The sequence below is a fragment of the Pyrgilauda ruficollis genome, unplaced genomic scaffold (genome assembly GCF_017590135.1).
Source record: "Pyrgilauda ruficollis isolate IOZ18807 unplaced genomic scaffold, ASM1759013v1 scaffold88, whole genome shotgun sequence".
NCBI lineage: Eukaryota > Metazoa > Chordata > Aves > Passeriformes > Passeridae > Pyrgilauda > Pyrgilauda ruficollis.
The window spans coordinates 722,533-743,931 of NW_024530821.1; the positions used below are offsets into that span (position 1 = coordinate 722,533).

A 21,399-nucleotide genomic window follows, 5' to 3' on the forward strand; every position below is an offset into this window, starting at 1 on the left:
CGAAATATTTTCCCTGCCACGTGCTCAGCCACACAATGAAGGTTTTAATTCCTTTTTAACCCTTTAACCCCTCCCAAAGCTCTGTCCATCAAGCTCTTCTTCGCTGTGCAGTGGTGGAGATCTTCCCCAAATCCTGACTGGAGGTCACATGTCACCATAGGGACAGGCCAGCCCTTCCAGATGTCCCAAACCTGGCTGTCCCTTGATAGCCACGTGAGGGGGTACAACTACATGTATTCTTATATATTTATATTTATTTGCTAATAAATATACTATAGTTACTATATCTATATATAGTAACTATCAATATATATTTTTATTTTATATATAAAATATATATATTTACATATATAAAAGATATCTTTATTTATATACATATATAATTTTTATATACACAGTTATATATATATATATATATACAAAATTATTTATATATTTATATATATATAAAATATAAGAGCCCCAGTTCAAAGGCAGGGAATCAAAGGCCTGGGGAATGTGCTGCCAAATTTACTATTTATACAACCATAAATCTGTACAACTTTTGTTAGCCTATACACATGAAATTTGCCCATTACCTGTGAGAGTCAACCATGGGTTACTGATCTGTCACAAGAGGCACCAGGACACCAATTCCCCGGGGACAGCTGCAGGGAATTGTCACCTCACCCTCCCCTCTCACAGCGCGGGGCTGTGAAAAACGCCACTCACTCGCTTTTAAAAGTTTAATAAAATGGTTGTAACAACAGTAAAATGTGAATAATTGGGATTAGGACGATACGAGTCAATAAAAGCAAAGAGTTACAGACAGTCCGGGTGCTTTTTCTGGGCAAAATAAACCCGAAAAAGGACCCACGGGAAAAGAGGATTAACCCTTAAAAGGAATTACCTGTTGCATATTCATACACCTCACCCATGATGCATAAACTCCATTCAAACAAAGGATTCTGGCTGGTCAGTGCCAACTTCTTCCTCTGAATCCTCCTCCCATCCTCTGAATCTGCCTTCAGGGCGGGAAGAATTTGTTTCTTCAGATAAAAGAGCAATAAATTCCCTTTCTCTGAAAGATTTAGCTGTCCTGTAGCTGCGATTTCGCTGCAAGCCCTTTCTTTTTTTAAAAAAAGTACCTTACATAGCATAGTTTCTATTATATCATTATATTTAACATGCCACTTAAGACAACGAACGCAGCACAACTTCCTCACATAACACGTACAATATTCATTTGAGTATCTGTGAAAAGAAAACACGCATGTTTCACACTGGGGGCGCACAAAGGACACCCCTGGGTGCGCAGGTGCCCGGCGGGTTTCTGCACCCCGTACCGCAGCCTCACACAGCCACGGCACGCTCTGGGTGGGAAGAGGCCTCAAAGGCCAAAAATCCACTCCCTGCCACGGGCAGCGACACCTCCCGCTGTCCCAGGCTGCTCCAAGCCGTGTCCAGCCTGGCTTTGGGCACTGCCAGGCTCCAGGAGCAGCCACAGGCGGCTCCGGGGCTCGGGGAGGCCGCGACACCTCAGGGGCAGCGCCGGGGCCGCCATGGCGGCGCCCACGTGACTCGGCTCCCCCGCCACGTGACCTCGCGTCACGCGGCCTGAGCGGGAGGGGAGGGGAGCGGGGCGCGCGGCCGGAAGTGGCGTCACCGCCGCGCGACCGGAAGCGGCGGGAGGAGGCGAAGGGGGCAGGAGGAGGCGGCGGAGCGGCCCCGGTGAGTCCCGGTCCTTTCCCTTCCTCAGCTCCTTTCCCCGTCTTCTTCCCTTCTCGCCGTCCTCTGCCCCCTGCCCCAACCACCCCCTCAGCCGGCGGGGCCGCCCTCGTGCTGCATCGCCCCATATGCGGGTATGTGTGTATATGTCTGTGTATATGTGTGTATATATGTCTGTGTGTGTGTGTGTTGTGTGTCTATAGCTGCAGCTCTAGGGGTGACTAACGGCACTGCGGCTTCCAGCCCTGCCCCGGCAGAAGAGAATTGCACGGAAATGCTCCAAGGCTGGAGCTCCTCTGCTCTGGGAGAGCTGGGAATGCTCACCTGGAGAGGGGAATATTCCTGGCAGGGCCTGAAGGGGCTCCAGGAGAGCTGCAGAGGGACTGGGGACAAGGCATGGAGGGACAGGACACAGGGAATGGCTCCTGACTGCCAGAGGGCAGGGATGGATGGGATACTGGGAATGAGGAATTGTTCCCTCAGGGTGCTGAGCCCTCGTCCAGGGTGCCCAGAGCAGCTGTGGCTGCCCCTGGATCCCTGGCAGTGCCCAAGGCCAGGCTGGATGGGACACTGGGACACTGGGAGGTGTCCCTGCCCATGGCAGGGGGGTGGAATGAAGTGATCTTTAAATCCCTTCCCACCCAAACCATTCTGTGAGCTCACAAGAGAAGGAAAAAGCACAAACGACCCAAAAAGTGACAATTTTGTGCCCTGACACCACAGCCTGTTGGGGAAATAAAATCCCTTTTGTGTTGCTCCCCTCTCCAGCCCAGCAAGGAGTTCACTCAGGCTGTTGGCCAAAAAGAGCTGTTTTAGCCTCAATATTCAGCATTTTATTCCCTGTTCATTCCTCACACATTCCAAGGAGCTTCCCTCTGCCCTTTGCTGGAAGCACAGGGTGAGAGGCTTCCAAAAACCCCTCAGAATGTTCCAGAAGCCCTGACAGCATTTTTGGGATGCAGCAAGCCCCCCTTGCACAGGCTGAGCCCCTGGGCTGGCTGGCATTCCTCTGGGAATGTTCTTTTCCAGGTGTTTGCTGATGACACTTAACCAGAGGTGTTTCCATGCCTGAGCAGCTCCTCAAAGAGCATTCCCAGCCTGCTCCAAAATTCCCTGGGCTCCTTGGGGCTGCTGGAAGTGAAAATTCTGCAGAGACCTGCCCAGAGCTGGGAGGAAGGAAAGGAAGGAATACAAATTCCTAAATACAATAAATTGTAAACCCTCTCTGTGTAATCACCCATAAAAAAAACCACTAAACAACAACAAAGCTTTACCCAAATCAAAGAAAAAAAATCACTCCTGCAATAACCCTTAACCCAATCAAAACAAAACCAAATATAAAAAATGTACTCCACAACCAAAAAACATAGCTTATCCTAAAACCTTTAATAAAAAATACCTGGGGAGACTCCAAGCCAACCACTGACATTTTAAAGTCAAAGCTACAAAAAAATCCAAAACCAACTGCACTCCCACAAAAAAAGATAAATTTTAACAACCTGTGAAAAAAAGAGGGGGGAAAGGAAAAAGGAAAGGGGAAAGGGAAAGGAAAAGTCCCTGGCTCCTTGGGGCTGCTGGAAGTGAAAATTTTGCAGAGACCTGCCCAGAGCTGGGAGGAAGGAAAGGAAGGAATACAAATTCCTAAATACAATAAATTGTAAACCCTCTCTGTGTAATCACCCATAAAAAAAACCACTAAACAACAACAAAGCTTTACCCAAATCAAAGAAAAAAAATCACTCCTGCAATAACCCTTAACCCAATCAAAACAAAACCAAATATTAAAAAAAGTACTCTACAACCAAAAACCATAGCTTATCCTAAAACCTTTAATAAAAAATACCCGGGGAGACTCCAAACCAACCATTGAAATTTTAAAGTCAAAGCTACAAAAAAATCCAAAACCAACTGCACTCCCACAAAAAAAGATAAATTTTAACAACCTGTGAAAAAAAGAGAGGGGAAAGGAAAGGGGAAAGGGAAAGGAAAAGGAAAGAAGGAGCAAATCCAGGGAAAGTGTGGGTGGAGCTGGAGGAGAAATGGGCTGGAAACTGGAAAGATCACAAAGATTTGGGCCAGGGCTGGGAGAAATCATGCAAAAATCACTTGGAGCAGCCCCGTTGCCCTTGAGGGTGCTTGGAACTGTCCTGTCCCATCCCAGCCTCACTCAGCTGTGTGTGGTCTTCTCTTTTTGGCTGGATTTGGAGCAGAGGAGCAGCCTGTGCAGTGCCTGGATTCCCAAACGTGTCCCAGCTCCACAGGCAGGCCCTGGAGGATATTCTTGGCAGCACATTCCCCAGGCCTTTGATTCCCTGCCTTTGAACTGGGGCTGTTGCTGCTGGGAGGGGCTCTGGGAGCAGCAGGGCTGCATTTCCTGGGGAGAAGCACCTTTCACAGCAGGGAGGGGTTGGTTTGTGTCAATAACCCGGGGTTTGTTAGCAGAAAAATGGATAAAGATGCTCAAAAGTCGAGTCACACAAGGAAATCTCTGGGAAAGGCTCGCCTGGATCAACCTCCTCTTGCTCAAGATGATTTTTGGGAGCTTGATCCAGCCCCTCTAATGGTCCAGGCTGTGTGAGGTGCTGGAGGAGGAGATGTTGGAGGGGATTTCTCCTTCCCCCAGGCAGGTGCAGTCTGAGCCTTGTCCCCTTTCTCCAGCATCTGTCACCTGAGGCCACTTCAGGCTGGACACCACAGCCCCTAGAGCCAGGAATGATCATTTTATCAGACATTCCTTGAGCTGAGCAGGAGAGCTTTGAAATCCAGCTCTTGGTTTGTGTTTTCCTGTCCAGCTTCTGAGGAGGTTTTTCCATTCCCTGCTCCTCAGACAGAAAGGAAGGGGCAGAGTCTCTCCTGCCTGGCAGGATTTGACTTCTCTTGCTGTGATGATGTGCCTGGGGTCTGTGGGACAGAGCCTGATCTGCTCCTGGGGCTGCCTCAGGCTGTTTGGAAATTCAGATAAGGTGCCCAGAGGGTTTTTGAGCAGCTCACAACATTTACAGATCACCCTAAAACCACATTGGCTTGTCTTGTACCCTTGTCCTTGCATGGCTCTCCCCACAAATCCACATTTCAGTTTCCCTTTCCTTCCCCCCAGCCCCCCAGAGCCTCTTGGTCCCCAGCCCAGTTGGTTTTTTCTCCTCTCTGCTGGGGTGGTTTCTGCTCCAGCAGCTTCTCCTCCCTCGTGGCTGGTGTTTGCTGCCTCCAAGCTCTGCCCATGGAGCAGAGGGTGCAAGATCTCCTCATCTGCTTCAGTGGAACAAGCTGCCCAGAGAAGCAGTGGATGTCCCATCCCTGGAAGTGTCCAAGGCCAGGTTGAGCAGTGCTTGGAGCATCCTGGGGTAGTGGAAGCTGTCCCTGGATCCTGGGGGATGTGGAGATCCTTACACACCAAAAAAATTCCAGTTTATGCTCAGCCAGAGCAGCACATGAGCCCCCATCCCACTGTGCTGCTCACACACCCCAAACCCACCTCTTGTGCCCCAAAGTGCCCATTTTCCTGCTGAAAAACTGAGTTTGCCTGCACTGATCCCACATCTTGCTCCATCCCTGATCAGGAAGCCGTGGATACAAGCAGAGCTCCCAGGGCTGTCCCTGAGGATTCATCTCCATTTCTGTGTGGGGAGCACAGAGTGTTTTGCAGTGGCAGCATCTCTGCCAGGCTTTGCCTTTCCTGATTGCCCAGCTCCGTGTGATACCACGGGGTTTTAAGGAACTGGATGACACCTGTGTGATGGATATTTGGGTGGGATAAGGATTTGAGAGAAAAATCTGACACCTGGTGCTTTATTTTTAATTTTTTTTTTTGGTCAGCATCTGAATGGTGGTAAACAGGGCTGCTTTGGCAGCCAGTGCAGGCTGGCAGCACCCAGCTGGACTCCCACGGATTTCTCATCCTCACCCTCCTCTGTAGCTGCTTCAGGCAGGAGTTAGGAAGGCACCAGCCGTTTTTTAGCCTCCTCTACACTAAAACTCTTGGAAATGCTCTCAAATGTGAAGCTTAAAGCTCTGTTCTTGGCATGTGGCATCATGTAATGATTTGTGTTACTTCTCCCCTGCTCTTTCCCACTTCACTCTGGCCACATTTCTTCATTCCTCCCACCTCCATCTGCAGGTCTGGGCCAGCTTTCACTCTCTGCACTGCTTCTGTGGAGACTTTGCTCCACATCCTGTCTCCAAGTGCAAAGGGCAGAGTGGCACCCTGGATGTTTGGACAACTTCTCAGGTGGTGGTCAGTGATCCAGACCACGATGACCAAAGCAGCAGAATGCTCTGTCTGAACACACAAAGCCTCTTGAAGCTGCAGCTCTTCTACAAAAACACATTTTCATTGTTCAGAATGAAAGAAAAGCAGCTCGGGTGTCTTAAAAAATGAAAAAACAATGATTTTTTTTTTTTTCTTAACTCTCCTAGTCTGTGCCAGGTTTCTTGTGTCTGCTGAGTAGCAGGTCATGCCTGGCTCCCTTCTACTCCAAGCCCATCTCACCTGGGTGCTCATCCTGAGCTGCCTTTGCATGAGGTGACATTCCATAGTGGCTTTGCAGGGACCCAGCTGCCCTGGCCAGGGGAGGCACCGGTGCCACCTCCCTTTGGGGTAGCTAAAGGATTGATTAAAAGGTGCTGCCTGTGAGGTGGAGGCCTCTGACTCTCCGTCTGCCCTTTTTTCAGTACCTGGAAGCAGTTCTGAGCCCCACTAAAGTTGAGACCCATGGCTACGGTGCTAATGTGCCGAAGATTGCCCAGGCTGAGCAGGGTGACAGCGATTTCCACCACAGCCAAGCGCAAGGCCGAGCGTGGGAGCAGCAAAAGCAAGAAGGAAAAGAGAGATGAGCCGGGAGCAGCCAAGACTGGGACTGAATCAGGGGCTACAATCCAGCTGCTGAAGCCACAGGACTACAGGGTGCTGTACAATCCAGCTGCCTATGCCAGAGGCAGGGCTGGCTCCCAGCAGCACGGGGACAGGGACGGCAGCCAGGCCCTCGGTGACACGTTCACCGGTCCTGGCACTGCACAGGCTCCACAGACATTCCCCACTGCCTCTTCCCAAGCTTTGCCACCCATCAGGAATGCCCTGCCCAAGCCCAAGGCCAGCATGCTCCTGGAGCAGACCATCCTGGCCACGCTGTACAAGGAGCAAGCAGAGAAGGAAAAACGGGAAGTGCACGACTCCAAGGAGGACCCGCGCATGTTCCAGAAGGGCAGGCCTGAGTACAGAGCTCTCACCTGTGACAGCACTGAGCCAGCACAGACCCTTCCTGCAGAGGAAGGGGACAGGATTTTGCAGAGTGTGGCCGGCTGTGAGGGCAGCCCAGGAGTTCTCACGGATTATTTCCTCAGGCTGAGCCGTTTGCCGGCGGAGCGCCGCGCGGCGCTGGCGTCCGACGCCAGGTTCAGTGCCCTGTGCCACCGAGCTGTCACGGCCATCAGGCTGTTCAGCACCCCAGATCTCATCCAGATTTTAAAGGCTTGTGTCCCTTTGGCCGTGCCAGCCTCCCACCCCCTGCTCGACGCGTGCGAGGCCGAGTTCTGCCGGCGGGCGTGGGACATGGGCCTGGAGCAGCTGCTGCTGGTGGCGGATTGCTGGCGCTACCTGGACCGCAGCGTGCCCTCCTACCTGGGCATTCTGTTCAGCTATGCCAACCTGCACTGGAAGGAGCTCACCTTGCCCCAGTTTGTGCAGCTCCTTTACATCATCGGGGAAGGCCGGAGGTCGCCTGCGGACTTGGCGCAGAAGGTGGAGAGCACGATCCTGAAGCACTTGGACGCCTTCACCTTGGAGGAGCTGGGTGCCATCTGCCTGGGGCTCTTCAAGTCCCTCAGTGGGATTTCTGAGCACGTCATGAGGAGGATTGCAGACAGGGTGTCCCTGCAGATGGAGGACATGAGCACCTACGCCTTGGTGAACGTGCTCAAGATGCTCCGCTACACCCGCATGGACCACCTGCCCCTCATGAGGGAGCTCGGGAGGGTGATTCCTGCTCGGATTCCTGCAACAAACATCCAGGGCATCATGCACATCACTCTCACCTATTCAGCCCTGCACTTCTTTGACGAGGATGTTTTGGCTGCTGTAGCCACCTCGTTGCCTTCCAAGGTGTCCTACTGCCGGAGCAAGGATGCTGCCAAATTCCTGTGGTCGTTTGGGTGCCTGGACTATGAACCTCCCAACGAGGAGGAGTTTTACTCCAGCCTGATAAAGCAATTGCATGCAAAACTCCATGAGTTTAGCAAGTTTCCAGAGCATCTCCTTACTGCTCTGCTCGGCCTGGCTTTTGTCAAACGCTTCCCAGAGGAGCTGGTAGACTTTGCTTTGAGGGAGGAGTTTGTCCAGAAAACCAGAGGTAGCAAATACGAGCTCAACAAGGACCTGTTCACCCTTGGTAAGAGCGTTGAAATTGAGTGCCCGACCTACCAAGGCAGCAACCTCACCCCTCAGCTTTGTCAGGAGTTCACTGAGATGGTCTCAAGCTTTGCAGAGAGGGAAATCTACGTCAGGCCTGAAATTGTGGAAGCCACATCCCTTCTGGAGAGCATGTTGGGAGGCCCTGAGTACGTGAAGAACCACATGATCCTGCCCCACACCAGGTCCAGCGACCTGGAGGTGCGATTGGCCGCGGATGGACGTCCCATCCCTTTCAACTTCAAGGATCCTGTGGCAGCCAAGAAGCTGAGAGACATGGGAGTTAGTCTGACAGATGATTTAATGTCCCAGCTCCTGCAGGGGAGAGCTCACAACCAGAGTCCCACAGAAGTGGGAAATGACGCCAGGATTCCCGGACAGGAGAGAGGGGACACGACAGGCACGCCGTGCTTGGGCGGAGCCCTTTGTGCAGGTGCCACATCACAAGCTGAGCCTAAACCAGAGCTCTGGCAGCCTGGGCAGGTGAGGCTGGCACTGCAGGTGTCCAACAGGAACCACTTCTGCTACGGCTCCAGGCGGCTGCTGGGGCTGCACTGCCTGAAGCGGCGGCAGCTGCGGCTGCTGGGCTACACGGTGGTGGAGATTCCCTTCTGGGAATGGTTCCCTCTGCTCAAGCGCACGCGCTCCGAGAAGCTCAGCTACCTCCACTACAAAGTGTTCTGCCCAGCACTGCTCACCAAGGCTGCCTAGCGGGGCAGGGGCTTGCCCAGAACCTCCCCAGTGCATCTCCGTGCTTGGGTACTGGGTGAAATGGTGTCTGGGTGTTGCTTCAGTTGTTGCTCTGTGTGGCCATTTCTGCTCTGGTGACATCTCTACTTCCCAAGCTCTCCTTTTGTACCTGGATCCTCAAATGCTTCCAGGACAAATAAAACCTCCTAATAATTAATTTTTCACTGTGGTTGCTTCTTTCTCCGCCCTAAATGAGAGTGGTTGGATTTGGTGCCTCTGTGAGAGCAGGAACAGAGGATATTTAGTCATGAGGCTGAGCTGTACTGGGTGAAATGGTCTCTGGATGTTTGCTCAGTTGTTGGCAGGTGCTCTGTGTGGCCATTTCTGCTCTGGTGACATCTCTACTTCCCAAGCTCTCCTTTTGTACCTGGATCCTCAAATGCTTCCAGCACAAATAAAACCTCCTGATGATTAATTTTTCACTGTGATTGCTTCTTTCTCCGCCCTAAATGAGAGTGGTTGGATTTGGTGCCTCTGTGAGAGCAGGAACAGAGGATGTTTAGTCGTGAGGCAGAGCTGGGTGCCAGGAACACACACACAGCTATTTCCTCATGTTTCCGTCCCCATGGGGCTGGAGCTGAGGATACAGCCTGGCTTTCTCCTCAGTGGATATTGAGTGGGACTGAGGCTTGGGGTGCTCTGACCTCAGGACATTAATTCCATGCTCCAAGGACTTTATTTGGTGTCCACAATGCAGCAGCTCCATAGTCCCACACAGGACACCAGGAAGAGTTGTGGTGACAAACTCCAGACAGTCTGGTTTAAAACTCCTTGTCCAGAACCACTGAGGATTTTTTTCGGGTCTGTGTTCCACTGCCTCAGTCCAAAGATCTTTGTTCACCTTAGGGAAGGCACACACTGAAGAGAGAGGGAAAAAAAAACCCCAGCCATGGGTAAAAGCAACTCAGTGACTCAAAATACCATACAGAGCTTCTCATGTTGCAGGAGAAGTCTTCAGCTCAGGAGAGAGAGAACAGGGGGAGAATCCTGAGTTTTCCCAAGGAAGGGAGCAAGGAGAGGTGGTTTGCCACTTGTCATAACACCAGTGCTGAGGGCCAAGTGAATTTACCGCTTTTGGTTCAAAATGAGGCAAAAAGAGCAGTTTTGAGGTGCAACCTGTAGGTGAACTGTCAGTCTCCTGCAAGATGTGAGTTCCAAAAGTCAGACCAGTTGAAACAGTTCCCCACTGGCAGCCCAGTTCTGGAAACCTCTCAGACCCAGAAAGACAGGAAAGTAGTGTTGGAGGAGAGTTGGTGTGTGCTTGTCCTGCTCCTTGAGCAGCAGGAATTGCTCCTGATGGCTGCCAGGCAAATTTTGGGATAGAAGTGCTGCTCACCTGCCTGTTCCTCTTCACACCTGCTTCATTTTCAAGGTGTTGTGACCAAGCTCTGCTCTCTGCAGGTGTGAATTTGTGTTGGGTTAGGTTTTATCCGTGGGATTTGTGCCTTGAATTCCACCTTTCTCCTTGCAGATGCAGCACAGGGAGCTCATTAACTCTGCCTTTCCAAGGTGCCCCCAGAAGGCCAATTTCATTTGGGCTGAACCAACAGATCAGTGGAAAATCATTAAAGAGCTGCTTGTTCTTGAAGGAGGCAGCGAGTCCCTGATTTGCAAGGTTGCCCAGGGCAGTGACATTTTAAAGCTGGGGTTAACATGAGGTTAAAGCTCTCACCTCACAGATAATTTCATTCTTAAAAGAGATCTGAGACAGCCAATTCCAGTCACTTTTGGTTTTTTTTTTTTTCAATGGGAAAGAAGGTGTGTTCAGTTGAGTTTCTTTAATGAATGTTGGCAGGAGAATTTGGTGTTCAGATCCCAGACATCTCCCTCAGAGCTATTCCGTGCCCTCTGCTCCCTTGGAGTTACTTAACACCAATTATTAATATTTGTGGTTAATCTTGACTCACTGTGACAGCCTCCTGTGCTGTGCTGGTGCTTTTTTACACCTGCAGAACTCCTGCACCTTTGATAAACCTTCAGATCTAATTGCTGGTCTGTTCATAGGTGGTTTTAGTTAAAATAGCCATTTTCTTTTTGCTTTTTCTCCACAGGTTCACTAATTAATATTAATGTGATTTTTTCCCCCTCAATCTCATCTCTCCACCACATTCATTTGGGTTTATATTGGCTTCACCTCCTGGACTCAGATCTGAGCTGCATTTTAGGAAATCCCAAGCCTGTAACTCACCCAAAACACGAGATCCTTTCACTGCTCATGGATATTCACTTCCTTTATTTTTAATTTTTTTTTTCAAGCTGACTCTGATGCTCAGCAAGTGACCTGTCTCCAGCTGCCAAGATGGTAATAAACGTCTGTCTCCCACAGTTCAAGCCAAGAATTCACTGCAACAAGGTAAAATAGTGAGGAGGGGGTTTTAGGGAGTGAGAGGGATGGAGGGATTAGGTGGAATTATCCTGGGGGGGAGCTGGTTCACTGCTCCTCTGGGATAATCAGCATCACTGCTCTGATGTGGCACACACTAAATACTGGAGGGAAAAGCCCAAATTTTGCAGGATCTTATAACCAGGCAGCATGATGTGCTTCCAGGTGTAAGTTCTTTGACTTGAGCTCCCTTTTTCCCTGCAGTATTCCAGCTTTCCCTCTGCCCATTGGAATTCACAGCTCTTGATAATGTGAAATTATCAATTAATGTGAAACTGTGAAATGATAGCTCAGTGAAGTTACTTTCCAAGTATTTCTGGTTTCACTGAGCACATCAGAATCTCTTTAAGAAACTCAGTTTTCATTCAAATCTGGTTTTTAGTTGTAAGTTTCCATTCCAACTCACCCCAAAATCCAGGACAGCCTTGGCTTTGTGAATACTGTGTTGCAAAAGCAGCAGTGCGGGAATTTTTTGTGGAGAGACCCAGCCATGGCACAGAGGTTTGGTGTGATTGTCGTGATCAAGACCATATTAAACAGGTGGAATAAATAGATTTTCCTAGTTTTTATTTGTCCATTCAGCAAGTGCTGCAGATTTCTCAGGGCCTGGGGCTTCCAGGAAAGGGAATGGATTGAACCAGGCTGCCCAGGAGCAGAGCAAGGGTGGGATTGGATGTTCCAAACCAGACCCAGCCTGGATTGATGGATCTCCCTCAGGGATAGGTGGGGTGGCTCCCAGAGGCTGACTAACATCCAGAGTTCCTCTGGGACATTTCCATGGGGATAAGTAGGCACAAAGAAAATCAGGAGACTCCCACTTGAAAAGGGAGACTGAAAGAGGAGACTCCCATCTTCCCCACGTGCATCCTCTGCTCCCAGCCACCCTCTCCTCCTTGCCTTATCTCACTGACCCAGCCAAAACCACAAATTATCCCTAATTTTCCACTCTTCCAGCAGTCAAGTCAGGTCTGCCCATGGTGCCAGAGGGTGCAGGAAGAGGGGATGGAGGAGGGTGGGAGTGCTCTGCCTTACAGCAGGGATCTGCCTCTTGGCACGTAAACCTCAGCCTTGGCTCCTGGTTGATGTCATCCTGAGAATCTCTGGAGGTGTTTGTGAAATTGCCTTCCTTGTGTTTCCTTGCTCCAACCTGACCCCAGTTTTGGTCTGGCACGCAGATCTCAGCCGATGGCTACGAGGTGGAGAACCTGATCTCCGAGGACCTGGCCAGGAGGAACCGCGGCTTCCGCAGCGAGTACTTCATCAAACCCCCGGTGCACGTCACCATCTCCTTCCCCTTCAACGTGGAGATCTGCAGGATCAACATCGACATCTCCTCCGGGGGCTACCAGACCTTCTCCGGGCTGGAAGTTTACACCTCTACCTCATGCAACAAAACCTCTTGGCAGAGCCCTGAGGGGCAGGGATCAGCTCTGGCCGGGCAGCCCGTGTCGGACAAGGACACCTTCACTCTGGTGGGCAAAGCTGTCTTAAAAAATCAGAGCAAAGTGACTTTTGGCCACAGAGGCTTCAAGCCGAGGCCTCCCTTCCATCAGATGGAAAATGTCTTCTCCTACCCCGGCTCAGTGTCCCAGGATCTCTGGAACAAAGGGCCGGCCTCGCTCAGCAACGTGTCCCACCTGAAAATCTGCATCACCCACGTGGCCGGGGGGGGCCTGCCCAGCATCAAGAGGCTGGAGGTGTGGGGACAACCTGCCAAGTCCTGCCCACAGGAGGTGATCGAGGGTGTCTTCCAGGTGGCCTCCCAGTTCCTGGCCCAGGACAGCGGCAGCCTCAAGCCGGAGCTCTGGACGCCGATGGAGAGCGACTGCGTCCCCTTCAGTGCCAGCGAGCAGCAGACCCTGCACAAGCTGGTGGACGTGGTCCAAGACATCCCTGAAGAATTCCTGGACCCCATCACTCTGGAGATCATGACTTTACCCATGCTGCTGCCCTCTGGGAAGGTGATTGACCAGAGCACCCTGGAGAAGTGCAACCGGAGCGAGGCGTCCTGGGGCCGGGTTCCCAGCGATCCCTTCACGGGCGTGGCCTTCAGCCAGCACTCACAGCCCCTACCTCACCCCACCCTCAAGGCCAGAATAGACCACTTCCTGCTGCAGCACAGCATCCCTGGCACCAACCTGCTGGGCAGGGCTCACGCCTCGGAGAGCCTGGTGCCCTCCTCCATCACCATGTCTTCTCTGAAGAGGAAAATGGACTGCATGGATCAGGGCTCCCTGCAGCCTCCCTATTTTTCTGCTACAAACTTACTTGTCACTGCTACCTCAGAGAACAGTGCTAAAAAAATGAAAACTGACAGTGACTCCCACTTGATCCAGATGGACTGTTCCACAGGTATCATGGCTCCCCAGGTCACCTGTGTTCCTTGAGTGTTGGGACAGCCCCAGGCTGGGGTTTCAAACCAGGCAAATCCAGTGCAAGTTCCCATCACACCTCTAGAAAGCTTCCAGGCTGTGTTTAGCTGGTGGAGCTGGGTCGTTTCATCCACCTGCCATGTTCCTTGTTCAGTGTTTCACAGCCTTTGTTTGTTCAGGTCACCCTGTTCCCCTTTTAGTTTGGATTTCCTTTCTCTTCCTTCCACGTGGAGACAATATTTTCCTCACCATCCAGGTTTGAAGTTTCTTTATCCAGGGGGATTTATTCCTGCAAAAACAGGAAAAGAAATGTCTGGTGCTGCAGTGGTGATGGCACAGGGAGTCCTGGCTCATCATGAGGAGGGAGGTGGGAAGGAGAGCAGGGATGGGACACAGAACAAACCACAGCAAGGGAATTGCAGCAGGAGGGACAGCTCAGCCTGGGAGACCCTTGCACAGAATTTGTGGGTGGTTAAAGCAGAAAACCTGGTAGAGGCTAAATGAGACAAGAAATGTGACTTGTGGCTGCAGGGGAAGGGAAAGGGTGCTGCTTTCCCTCCATCCACCCCTTTCTCAGTGATGCTGGGAATGCAAAATATCCTGCAAATCTGGAGACAAGGAGGCTCAGGTGGGACCTTGTTGTTGTCAACAACTCCCTGACAGGAGGGAGGAGCCAGGTGGGGATCAGGGACAGGAGGGAACAAGGCTTGCACCAGGGGAGGGTTAGGTTGGATATTGGGAGCAATTCTTTCACAGAGAGGGTATCCAGCCCTGGCACAGCTTCCCAGTGGTGGGGTTCCCATCCCTGGAGGGATTTCAGAGCCACGAGGATGTGGCACCTGGGGACAAAGGGTAAATCCAGTGGTGGGGTGTTTCATGGTTGGCTCTCTGGGCAGGTAAGCCCAGTCTGCTGGTGTGCTCTAACCCAGTGTGGTCTGTGACATGTCAAAAGGTGACCCAGAGCTGCTGGGACCTGTCACTGCCTTCACCCTTCTCTCAATCTGCCCAAAAACATTTTGAGGACAGAGCTTAGGTGGCTGTTTGATTTTGAATAAATTCTTTAGTTGAAAATAATTGATGTCGGGTGGTACCAGGAGGAGTAGGGAGAAGCCAGACTGCACATTTCTGCTCTGATCCCTCAGCCTAGAGCTCGTTCCCTGCTTTAGGAGGAATCTTTGGTTATTTTGGCTGTGGAGGTGTGTGACAGCTCCCACCAGGATGTGCCCCAGCCCCACAGGAGCAGGAGCTGCCCTGTGGGTCCTGGAGCTCCCGGGGCAGCCGTGTCCATACATAAATAAAAACAGTGCTCAGCCCATGGAGCTCGTGCTTCACTGGATCATCAGCCTTGATTGGTAGAGGAAATGTGCAGCACCAATTGTGAGCTCTTCCTCTGGGAGCTGGATTTAACAGAATTAGTGATGCAGACAACATTCTCTTAATGCTTCGTCTTAATTAGCGCCGTCGGTGCTGCACAGGGCAGCCCTGCAGGGAGGGTCCAGCCCTGGCCCTGTGGCTCAGAACTGGGACAGAGAGGGAAAAACAAGTCCCACAGATTTTATTAATGGTTTAAATGTTCTCTGTGAGCTGCATGGAGCAAGGCTGGGAGCACTGGGCTGGGATCCTCGGGAGCCAGCTGGGATTTCAGGGAAAAGCAGCTTCCTGGGTTATTTGGAGTTTGGCCCTTTTTCAGTCCTGAAGACTTCTACAACTCCATGGAAGGAGGGTGCAGCCAGGTGGGGGTCAGGCTCTGTTCCCAGGGAACAAGAGGAAATCCCTCAGGGTGTGCCAGGAGAGGTTTAGGGAATTATTAGGGAAAATTCCTTCATGCAAAGGGTTCTCCAGCCCTGGCACAGGCTGCCCATCCCTGAAGGTATTTCAAAGCCATGTGGGTGTGGCACTTGGGGACATGATTTAGTGATGGCCTTGGCAGTGCTGGACTCCATGATCTTGGAGGACTTTTCCAACCTAAATTATTAATTATTCTGGTGCTGTGTAAGTTGGCACTGGGACACCACATGAATGGTGGTGATGCATAGGGCATTCCACCTCTGGGACCCAGAGGAGATGAGGCACTCCACCCCAAATCCCAGCCCCTTGGTGGGGAGAAGACTCAACAAAAAAAGTGGCAGGGCTCCTAAAATCCTCCAAGGTTCAGAGCCAAGGCAGTGTTTGCATCACAGATTCTTTTTCCCAGCATCTGCTTCTCCATCTTTTTCTTGTCTTTGCAGACCTGGTGTTTTCCCTTTGCAGACCTGCTCTCTCTGTTCCCTTTGCACACCTGGTTTCTCTCTGCTCCCTTTGCACATCTGCTCTCTGTGTTCCCTTTGCAGATTTGGTTTCTCTGTGTTCCCTTTGCACACCAGGTCTCTCTGTTCCCTTTGCCCACCTGGTTTCTCTGTGTCCCCTTTGCACACCTGGTTTCTCTGTGCTCCCTTTGCACATCTGCTCTCTGTGTCAGGTCTCTCTGTTCCCTTTCTCTGTGTCCCCTTTGCACACCAGGTTTCTCTGTGTCCCCTTTGCACACCTGGTTTCTCTGTGTTCCCTTTGCACACCAGGTCTCTCTGTTCCCTTTACACACCAGGTCTCTCTGTGTTCCCTTTGCACACCTGGTTTCTGTACTCCCTTTGCACACCTGGTTTTTCTGTGTTCCCTTTGCACACCTGGTTTCTGTACTCCCTTTGCCCACCTGGTTTCTCTGTGTCCCCTTTGCCCACCTGGTTTCTCTGTTTTTCCCTTTACACACCAGGTCTCTCTGTTCCCTTTGCACACCTGCTCTCTCTGTTCCGTTTGCACACCTGGTTTCTCTGTTTTTCCCTTTGCACACCTGGTTTCTCTCTGTTCCCTTTGCCCACCTGGTTTCTCTCTGTTCCCTTTGCACACCTGGTTTCTCTCTGTTCCCTTTGCACACCTGGTTTCTCTCTGTTCCCTTTGCACACCTGCTCTCTCTGTTCCCTTTGCAGAGCTGGTGTCCCACGAGCAGAAGCTGTCGGAGAGCCTGGACACTGCCCTGACCTCAGCTCTCAGCTCCATGCCCTCCTTCACGGCCAAGCTGATGAAGAGCCAGCAGCAGGCTCCAGGAGAGGGGGGCTGCAGCAGTTCCTGGAGCCTGGGCACAGTCCTTGGTGAGCAACAGGCACCTCTGGAGCACCTCTGGGAGCTGGGGCTGGGTTAACAGGGAGCATTGTTCAGACCCCAGACTTTTATTTATTCCATATAAAAATATTACATTGCCTCCCAGCGAGCTTTACTTACAATCCTTGCCTCTGTCTCAGCAGTTTTGCTGGTTTATTGTCCCACTGAGGCAGGTGAGCCCTTGCTGACCCCCACAAGGTGTGGGGTGTTGTCCATGCCCAGGGTCAGAGCAGGCTGTGGCACCGGTGCTGTGATTTTCCCGTGTTCCTGGCTGTCTGTGCTGCCCCAGGATGATCTGGGATGGACACAGTGCTCAGCCTGCTCCAGCTCAGCTCAGACTGTTCTCAGAGCTCTGCAGTTTGGGCTGAGAGGTTCAGTGGTGCCTGTGAGCTGTGTGGAGCAAGGGGAGCTGCCACGTGGGTGGAGAATGAGTCTGCTGTGAGATGCAAACCCAGCAAATACTTCCAGTGCTTGAAAGGGCCTTGGAAAAAAAGAGGGAGAGTCACTTTTTATACAGACTGGACAAGGGGGAATGTATGTAAACTAAAAGAGTAGGGTGAGATTGGATATTGGGAAGAAATTCTTCCCTGTGAGGGTGCTGGGCCCTGGCACAGGGTGCCCAGAGAAGCTGTGGCTGCCCCTGGATCCCTGGAAGTGTCCATGGCCAGGTTGGGCATGACTTGGAGCACCCTGGGACAGTGAGAGGTGTCCCTGCCCTGGCAGGGGGTGGAATGGGATGGAGGCTTTATGATCCCTTCCAACCCAAACCATTCCATGATTCTTTGAAGCGCCGTGTGACATCCAGCCCTCAGCAGGAGCAGGTGACAGCAGCAGCATCCCGGGCCAGCCAGCTGTGTGTGCCCAAAATCCCATCAGGATTGAGTGTACATAATCCAGGCTGCCCAGCCACCCACCCAGCTGCTGCCCAGCCACTCCTCCAGCTGGGCATGCATTCCCAGAATGATTCCTTTGGGGTGCAGGGAAGCACTGAGCCTTCACATGTCCCTCCACATGTCCTGGTTCTCTTCCCTGGGTGAGGCTCTGCCTGCCCAAGGCTGAGAAGGGGCTTCAGAGGGACCCTGGGAAGGGCTGTGTCTGTCTGTCCATCTGTCTGTGTCTGGTTTTCCCTCTCTCCCCCTCCCCACACAGCTTCTGCTGTTTCACAGTGACATTTCAGCTCTTCATCTTTTTCCTGTCCCCTCTGAAATTGCTGCTGTTGGAGAGCTGAGCAGCCCTGGATGGGTGGTGTGTGACAGGAATGCAAAGTGACCCCTCAGCTGTTCCACCTGGGAATGGCAGCGGAAGGGAGGCTGATTTAGTCTCAGTAAAAGTGAAAAGCCCTTTTTTACAGTCATCTGTCCTCAATTAAAAGCCTGATTGTGCCAGTGCTGATGTGATCCATCCCTTTCTGAGCACAGCCTGCCCTGGAAGCTGGACCATTCCCTTTCCTTGTGGTGATGACAGGAGACTGGCACAGTCCTGAGTCACAGCTGTGGCACACCAGGGCTGGCCCAGCCTGGGCTTCTCACACTCCCTGCCTAATCCCCTTCTCCTGTCCCTTTGTTCCAAACTCTCCAGCTGTGCCAGGGGACGTTCAGGCTGGAGGGATCAGACTTTGGGAGGGGCTGCCCAGGGAATCACCAGGAAAGCCTGGACACCGTGCTGTCGCTTCACTCAGTAATCCCCGAAGCTTTTTCCAACCTGCTGATTCTCTCATTCTGGATTTGCAGAGCACGGCAGGAGCGGCCAGACCCAGGGATGTGCTTCCTGTGGCAAATCCTTCTCCTGCTACTTCAAGGCAGAGCCCGTGTACCAGCTCCCCTGCGGGCACCTGCTGTGCCGGCCCTGCCTGGCCGAGCGCCAGAAGGCTCCGGCGTCCCCCATCCACTGCGGCAGCTGCAAGAGGGCTGCGGCCACCCAGGACGTCAGGAGAGTTCACTTCTGAGCCCCGGGGCTGCCGGCAGGACGAGAAGGAGCTGCTGCTGTGCCCCGTGTCCACACGGAGCCGCCCGGGAGCCGCAGAGTGGAGAGGACTCGGTCTTGTGGTTACGGAGTAGATGGGGGTGGGGGGTTAGAGCCCGAGGATGACAAAAGCCATAGCTTCTTTATCAAGGAATATGTATTTATCCAGGACTGGTGTCCAAGCACTGCCCCGGGGCTCAGAGGTTTAGCACAGGTGAGAGGTGTCCCTGCCATGGCAGGGGGTGGAATGGGATGGAGGCTTTATGATCCCTTCCAACCCAAACCATTCCATGATTCTTTGAAGCGCCGTGTGACATCCAGCCCTCAGCAGGAGCAGGTGACAGCAGCAGCATCCCGGGCCAGCCAGCTGTGTGTGCCCAAAATCCCATCAGGATTGAGTGTACATAATCCAGGCTGCCCAGCCACCCACCCAGCTGCTGCCCAGCCACTCCTCCAGCTGGGCATGCATTCCCAGAATGATTCCTTTGGGGTGCAGGGAAGCACTGAGCCTTCACATGTCCCTCCACATGTCCTGGTTCTCTTCCCTGGGTGAGGCTCTGCCTGCCCAAGGCTGAGAAGGGGCTTCAGAGGGACCCTGGGAAGGGCTGTGTCTGTCTGTCCATCTGTCTGTGTCTGGTTTTCCCTCTCTCCCCCTCCCCACACAGCTTCTGCTGTTTCACAGTGACATTTCAGCTCTTCATCTTTTTCCTGTCCCCTCTGAAATTGCTGCTGTTGGAGAGCTGAGCAGCCCTGGATGGGTGGTGTGTGACAGGAATGCAAAGTGACCCCTCAGCTGTTCCACCTGGGAATGGCAGCGGAAGGGAGGCTGATTTAGTCTCAGTAAAAGTGAAAAGCCCTTTTTTACAGTCATCTGTCCTCAATTAAAAGCCTGATTGTGCCAGTGCTGATGTGATCCATCCCTTTCTGAGCACAGCCTGCCCTGGAAGCTGGACCATTCCCTTTCCTTGTGGTGATGACAGGAGACTGGCACAGTCCTGAGTCACAGCTGTGGCACACCAGGGCTGGCCCAGCCTGGGCTTCTCACACTCCCTGCCTAATCCCCTTCTCCTGTCCCTTTGTTCCAAACTCTCCAGCTGTGCCAGGGGACGTTCAGGCTGGAGGGATCAGACTTTGGGAGGGGCTGCCCAGGGAATCACCAGGAAAGCCTGGACACCGTGCTGTCGCTTCACTCAGTAATCCCCGAAGCTTTTTCCAACCTGCTGATTCTCTCATTCTGGATTTGCAGAGCACGGCAGGAGCGGCCAGACCCAGGGATGTGCTTCCTGTGGCAAATCCTTCTCCTGCTACTTCAAGGCAGAGCCCGTGTACCAGCTCCCCTGCGGGCACCTGCTGTGCCGGCCCTGCCTGGCCGAGCGCCAGAAGGCTCCGGCGTCCCCCATCCACTGCGGCAGCTGCAAGAGGGCTGCGGCCACCCAGGACGTCAGGAGAGTTCACTTCTGAGCCCCGGGGCTGCCGGCAGGACGAGAAGGAGCTGCTGCTGTGCCCCGTGTCCACACGGAGCCGCCCGGGAGCCGCAGAGTGGAGAGGACTCGGTCTTGTGGTTACGGAGTAGATGGGGGTGGGGGGGTTAGAGCCCGAGGATGACAAAAGCCATAGCTTCTTTATCAAGGAATATGTATTTATCCAGGACTGGTGTCCAAGCACTGCCCCGGGGCTCAGAGGTTTAGCACAGGTGCCTTTTGGACCAGCTCGGCTTCCCCCCTGTGAGTTCAGCCACGTTTGACCAGCAGCCACCCGGCTGCGGAGCAGGTAAAGCCCTTGTGAGTGACAAACAAAGCCCCCCTCTGGCTTCCTCCCCTTCCCCACCTCGCTCTCCCTCCCTGCTGGGAGTGTCTCACCCTGGAATCAGCAGGAGAGGCCGTGGCTCAGGTGTGAGGAGCTGGCAGTGATCTCACCCTGCTCATCCAGACTCTTGTAGAAAAGCCATCCCATCCCACCCTCGGTTTATGTCGTGTGAGCAGCCCAGCTCCTGGCTGGCTGATAGACATTTAAGCCTTAATAAAATGTTTAAAGTCAGGTTCTCTCTGTGTCTGGCTCCTAATTGATCTCATCCTGAGGCTTAATGGTGTCATGGAGTGAATCTGTTGGCAGAGGAGGAAATAAACAGGCTGGAAAAAGCCAAAGCAACAGGGAGGAGCTGCAGGCCAGGGGGTTTCAGAGGGGCTCTGGCAGCAGGCTTGTGCATCACAGGGATGAGACTCAGACACCTGCACCCATGGGGGCTTCAGAGAGCTGCTCACAAAAAAGCCAGACAAAAAACGATTTGGACATGTCCTGTCCTGGATGTGCCAGGGTAAGGTGACATCAAAGGCTTGTCACCTCCACAACCCCCTGCTGGTGCCACTTAATTGATGTTCTGGGCCATAAGGAGCCTCCAGCTGACTCAGCTCACCTTGGTCACACTTTTATTTGCCTTCAAGAGGTACCTGAGCAAAGTTGTCGTGTTCTGGCACGGGAAGGAGCTGCTCATCCCTGGAGCACAGCTTTGTGCTGGCCCCACGCTGATCCTGACCCTATCTGCGTCAGCAGGAGCTCACAGCCCATCTCCTTTCCCAGCAAAAATAGAAAATCACGCTCCTTAAAATAATAAACACTCATAAAACAGGCACAAAATTCTTAAAAGCCCCACGATTCAGAGGCAGTAAATCCACTCCACTGCAGTGGTGGTGTCG

The 21,399-nt window shown here is 52.5% G+C and overlaps 2 protein-coding genes across 4 annotated transcripts; both read left to right on the plus strand.

Annotated features, from left to right (window-relative positions):
- Positions 1-1,616: 1,616 nt before the first annotated feature.
- FASTKD5 (FAST kinase domains 5) lies at positions 1,617-9,270 on the plus strand. Of its 2 annotated transcripts, none has more exons than XM_041488124.1 (2): positions 1,617-1,710; positions 6,376-9,270. In XM_041488124.1, exon 2 carries the CDS (start codon positions 6,416-6,418, stop codon positions 8,816-8,818), a length of 2,403 nt encoding a protein of 800 aa, XP_041344058.1. In that variant the 5' UTR covers positions 1,617-1,710; positions 6,376-6,415; the 3' UTR covers positions 8,819-9,270. The 2 variants fall into 2 exon arrangements, with proteins under 2 accessions (XP_041344058.1, XP_041344059.1); XM_041488125.1 differs by lacking the exon at positions 1,617-1,710 and adding an exon at positions 1,716-1,841.
- Positions 1,646-20,737, plus strand: UBOX5 (U-box domain containing 5). Of its 2 annotated transcripts, none has more exons than XM_041488126.1 (6): positions 1,646-1,710; positions 11,114-11,210; positions 12,416-13,592; positions 16,573-16,734; positions 18,475-18,909; positions 20,389-20,737. In XM_041488126.1, the coding sequence occupies exons 2-5, from the start codon at positions 11,157-11,159 to the stop codon at positions 18,687-18,689; spliced, it is 1,608 nt and encodes a 535-aa protein (XP_041344060.1). In that variant the 5' UTR covers positions 1,646-1,710; positions 11,114-11,156; the 3' UTR covers positions 18,690-18,909; positions 20,389-20,737. The 2 variants fall into 2 exon arrangements, with proteins under 2 accessions (XP_041344060.1, XP_041344061.1); XM_041488127.1 differs by lacking the exon at positions 1,646-1,710 and adding an exon at positions 1,717-1,841.
- The last annotated feature ends 662 nt before the right edge of the window (positions 20,738-21,399 follow it).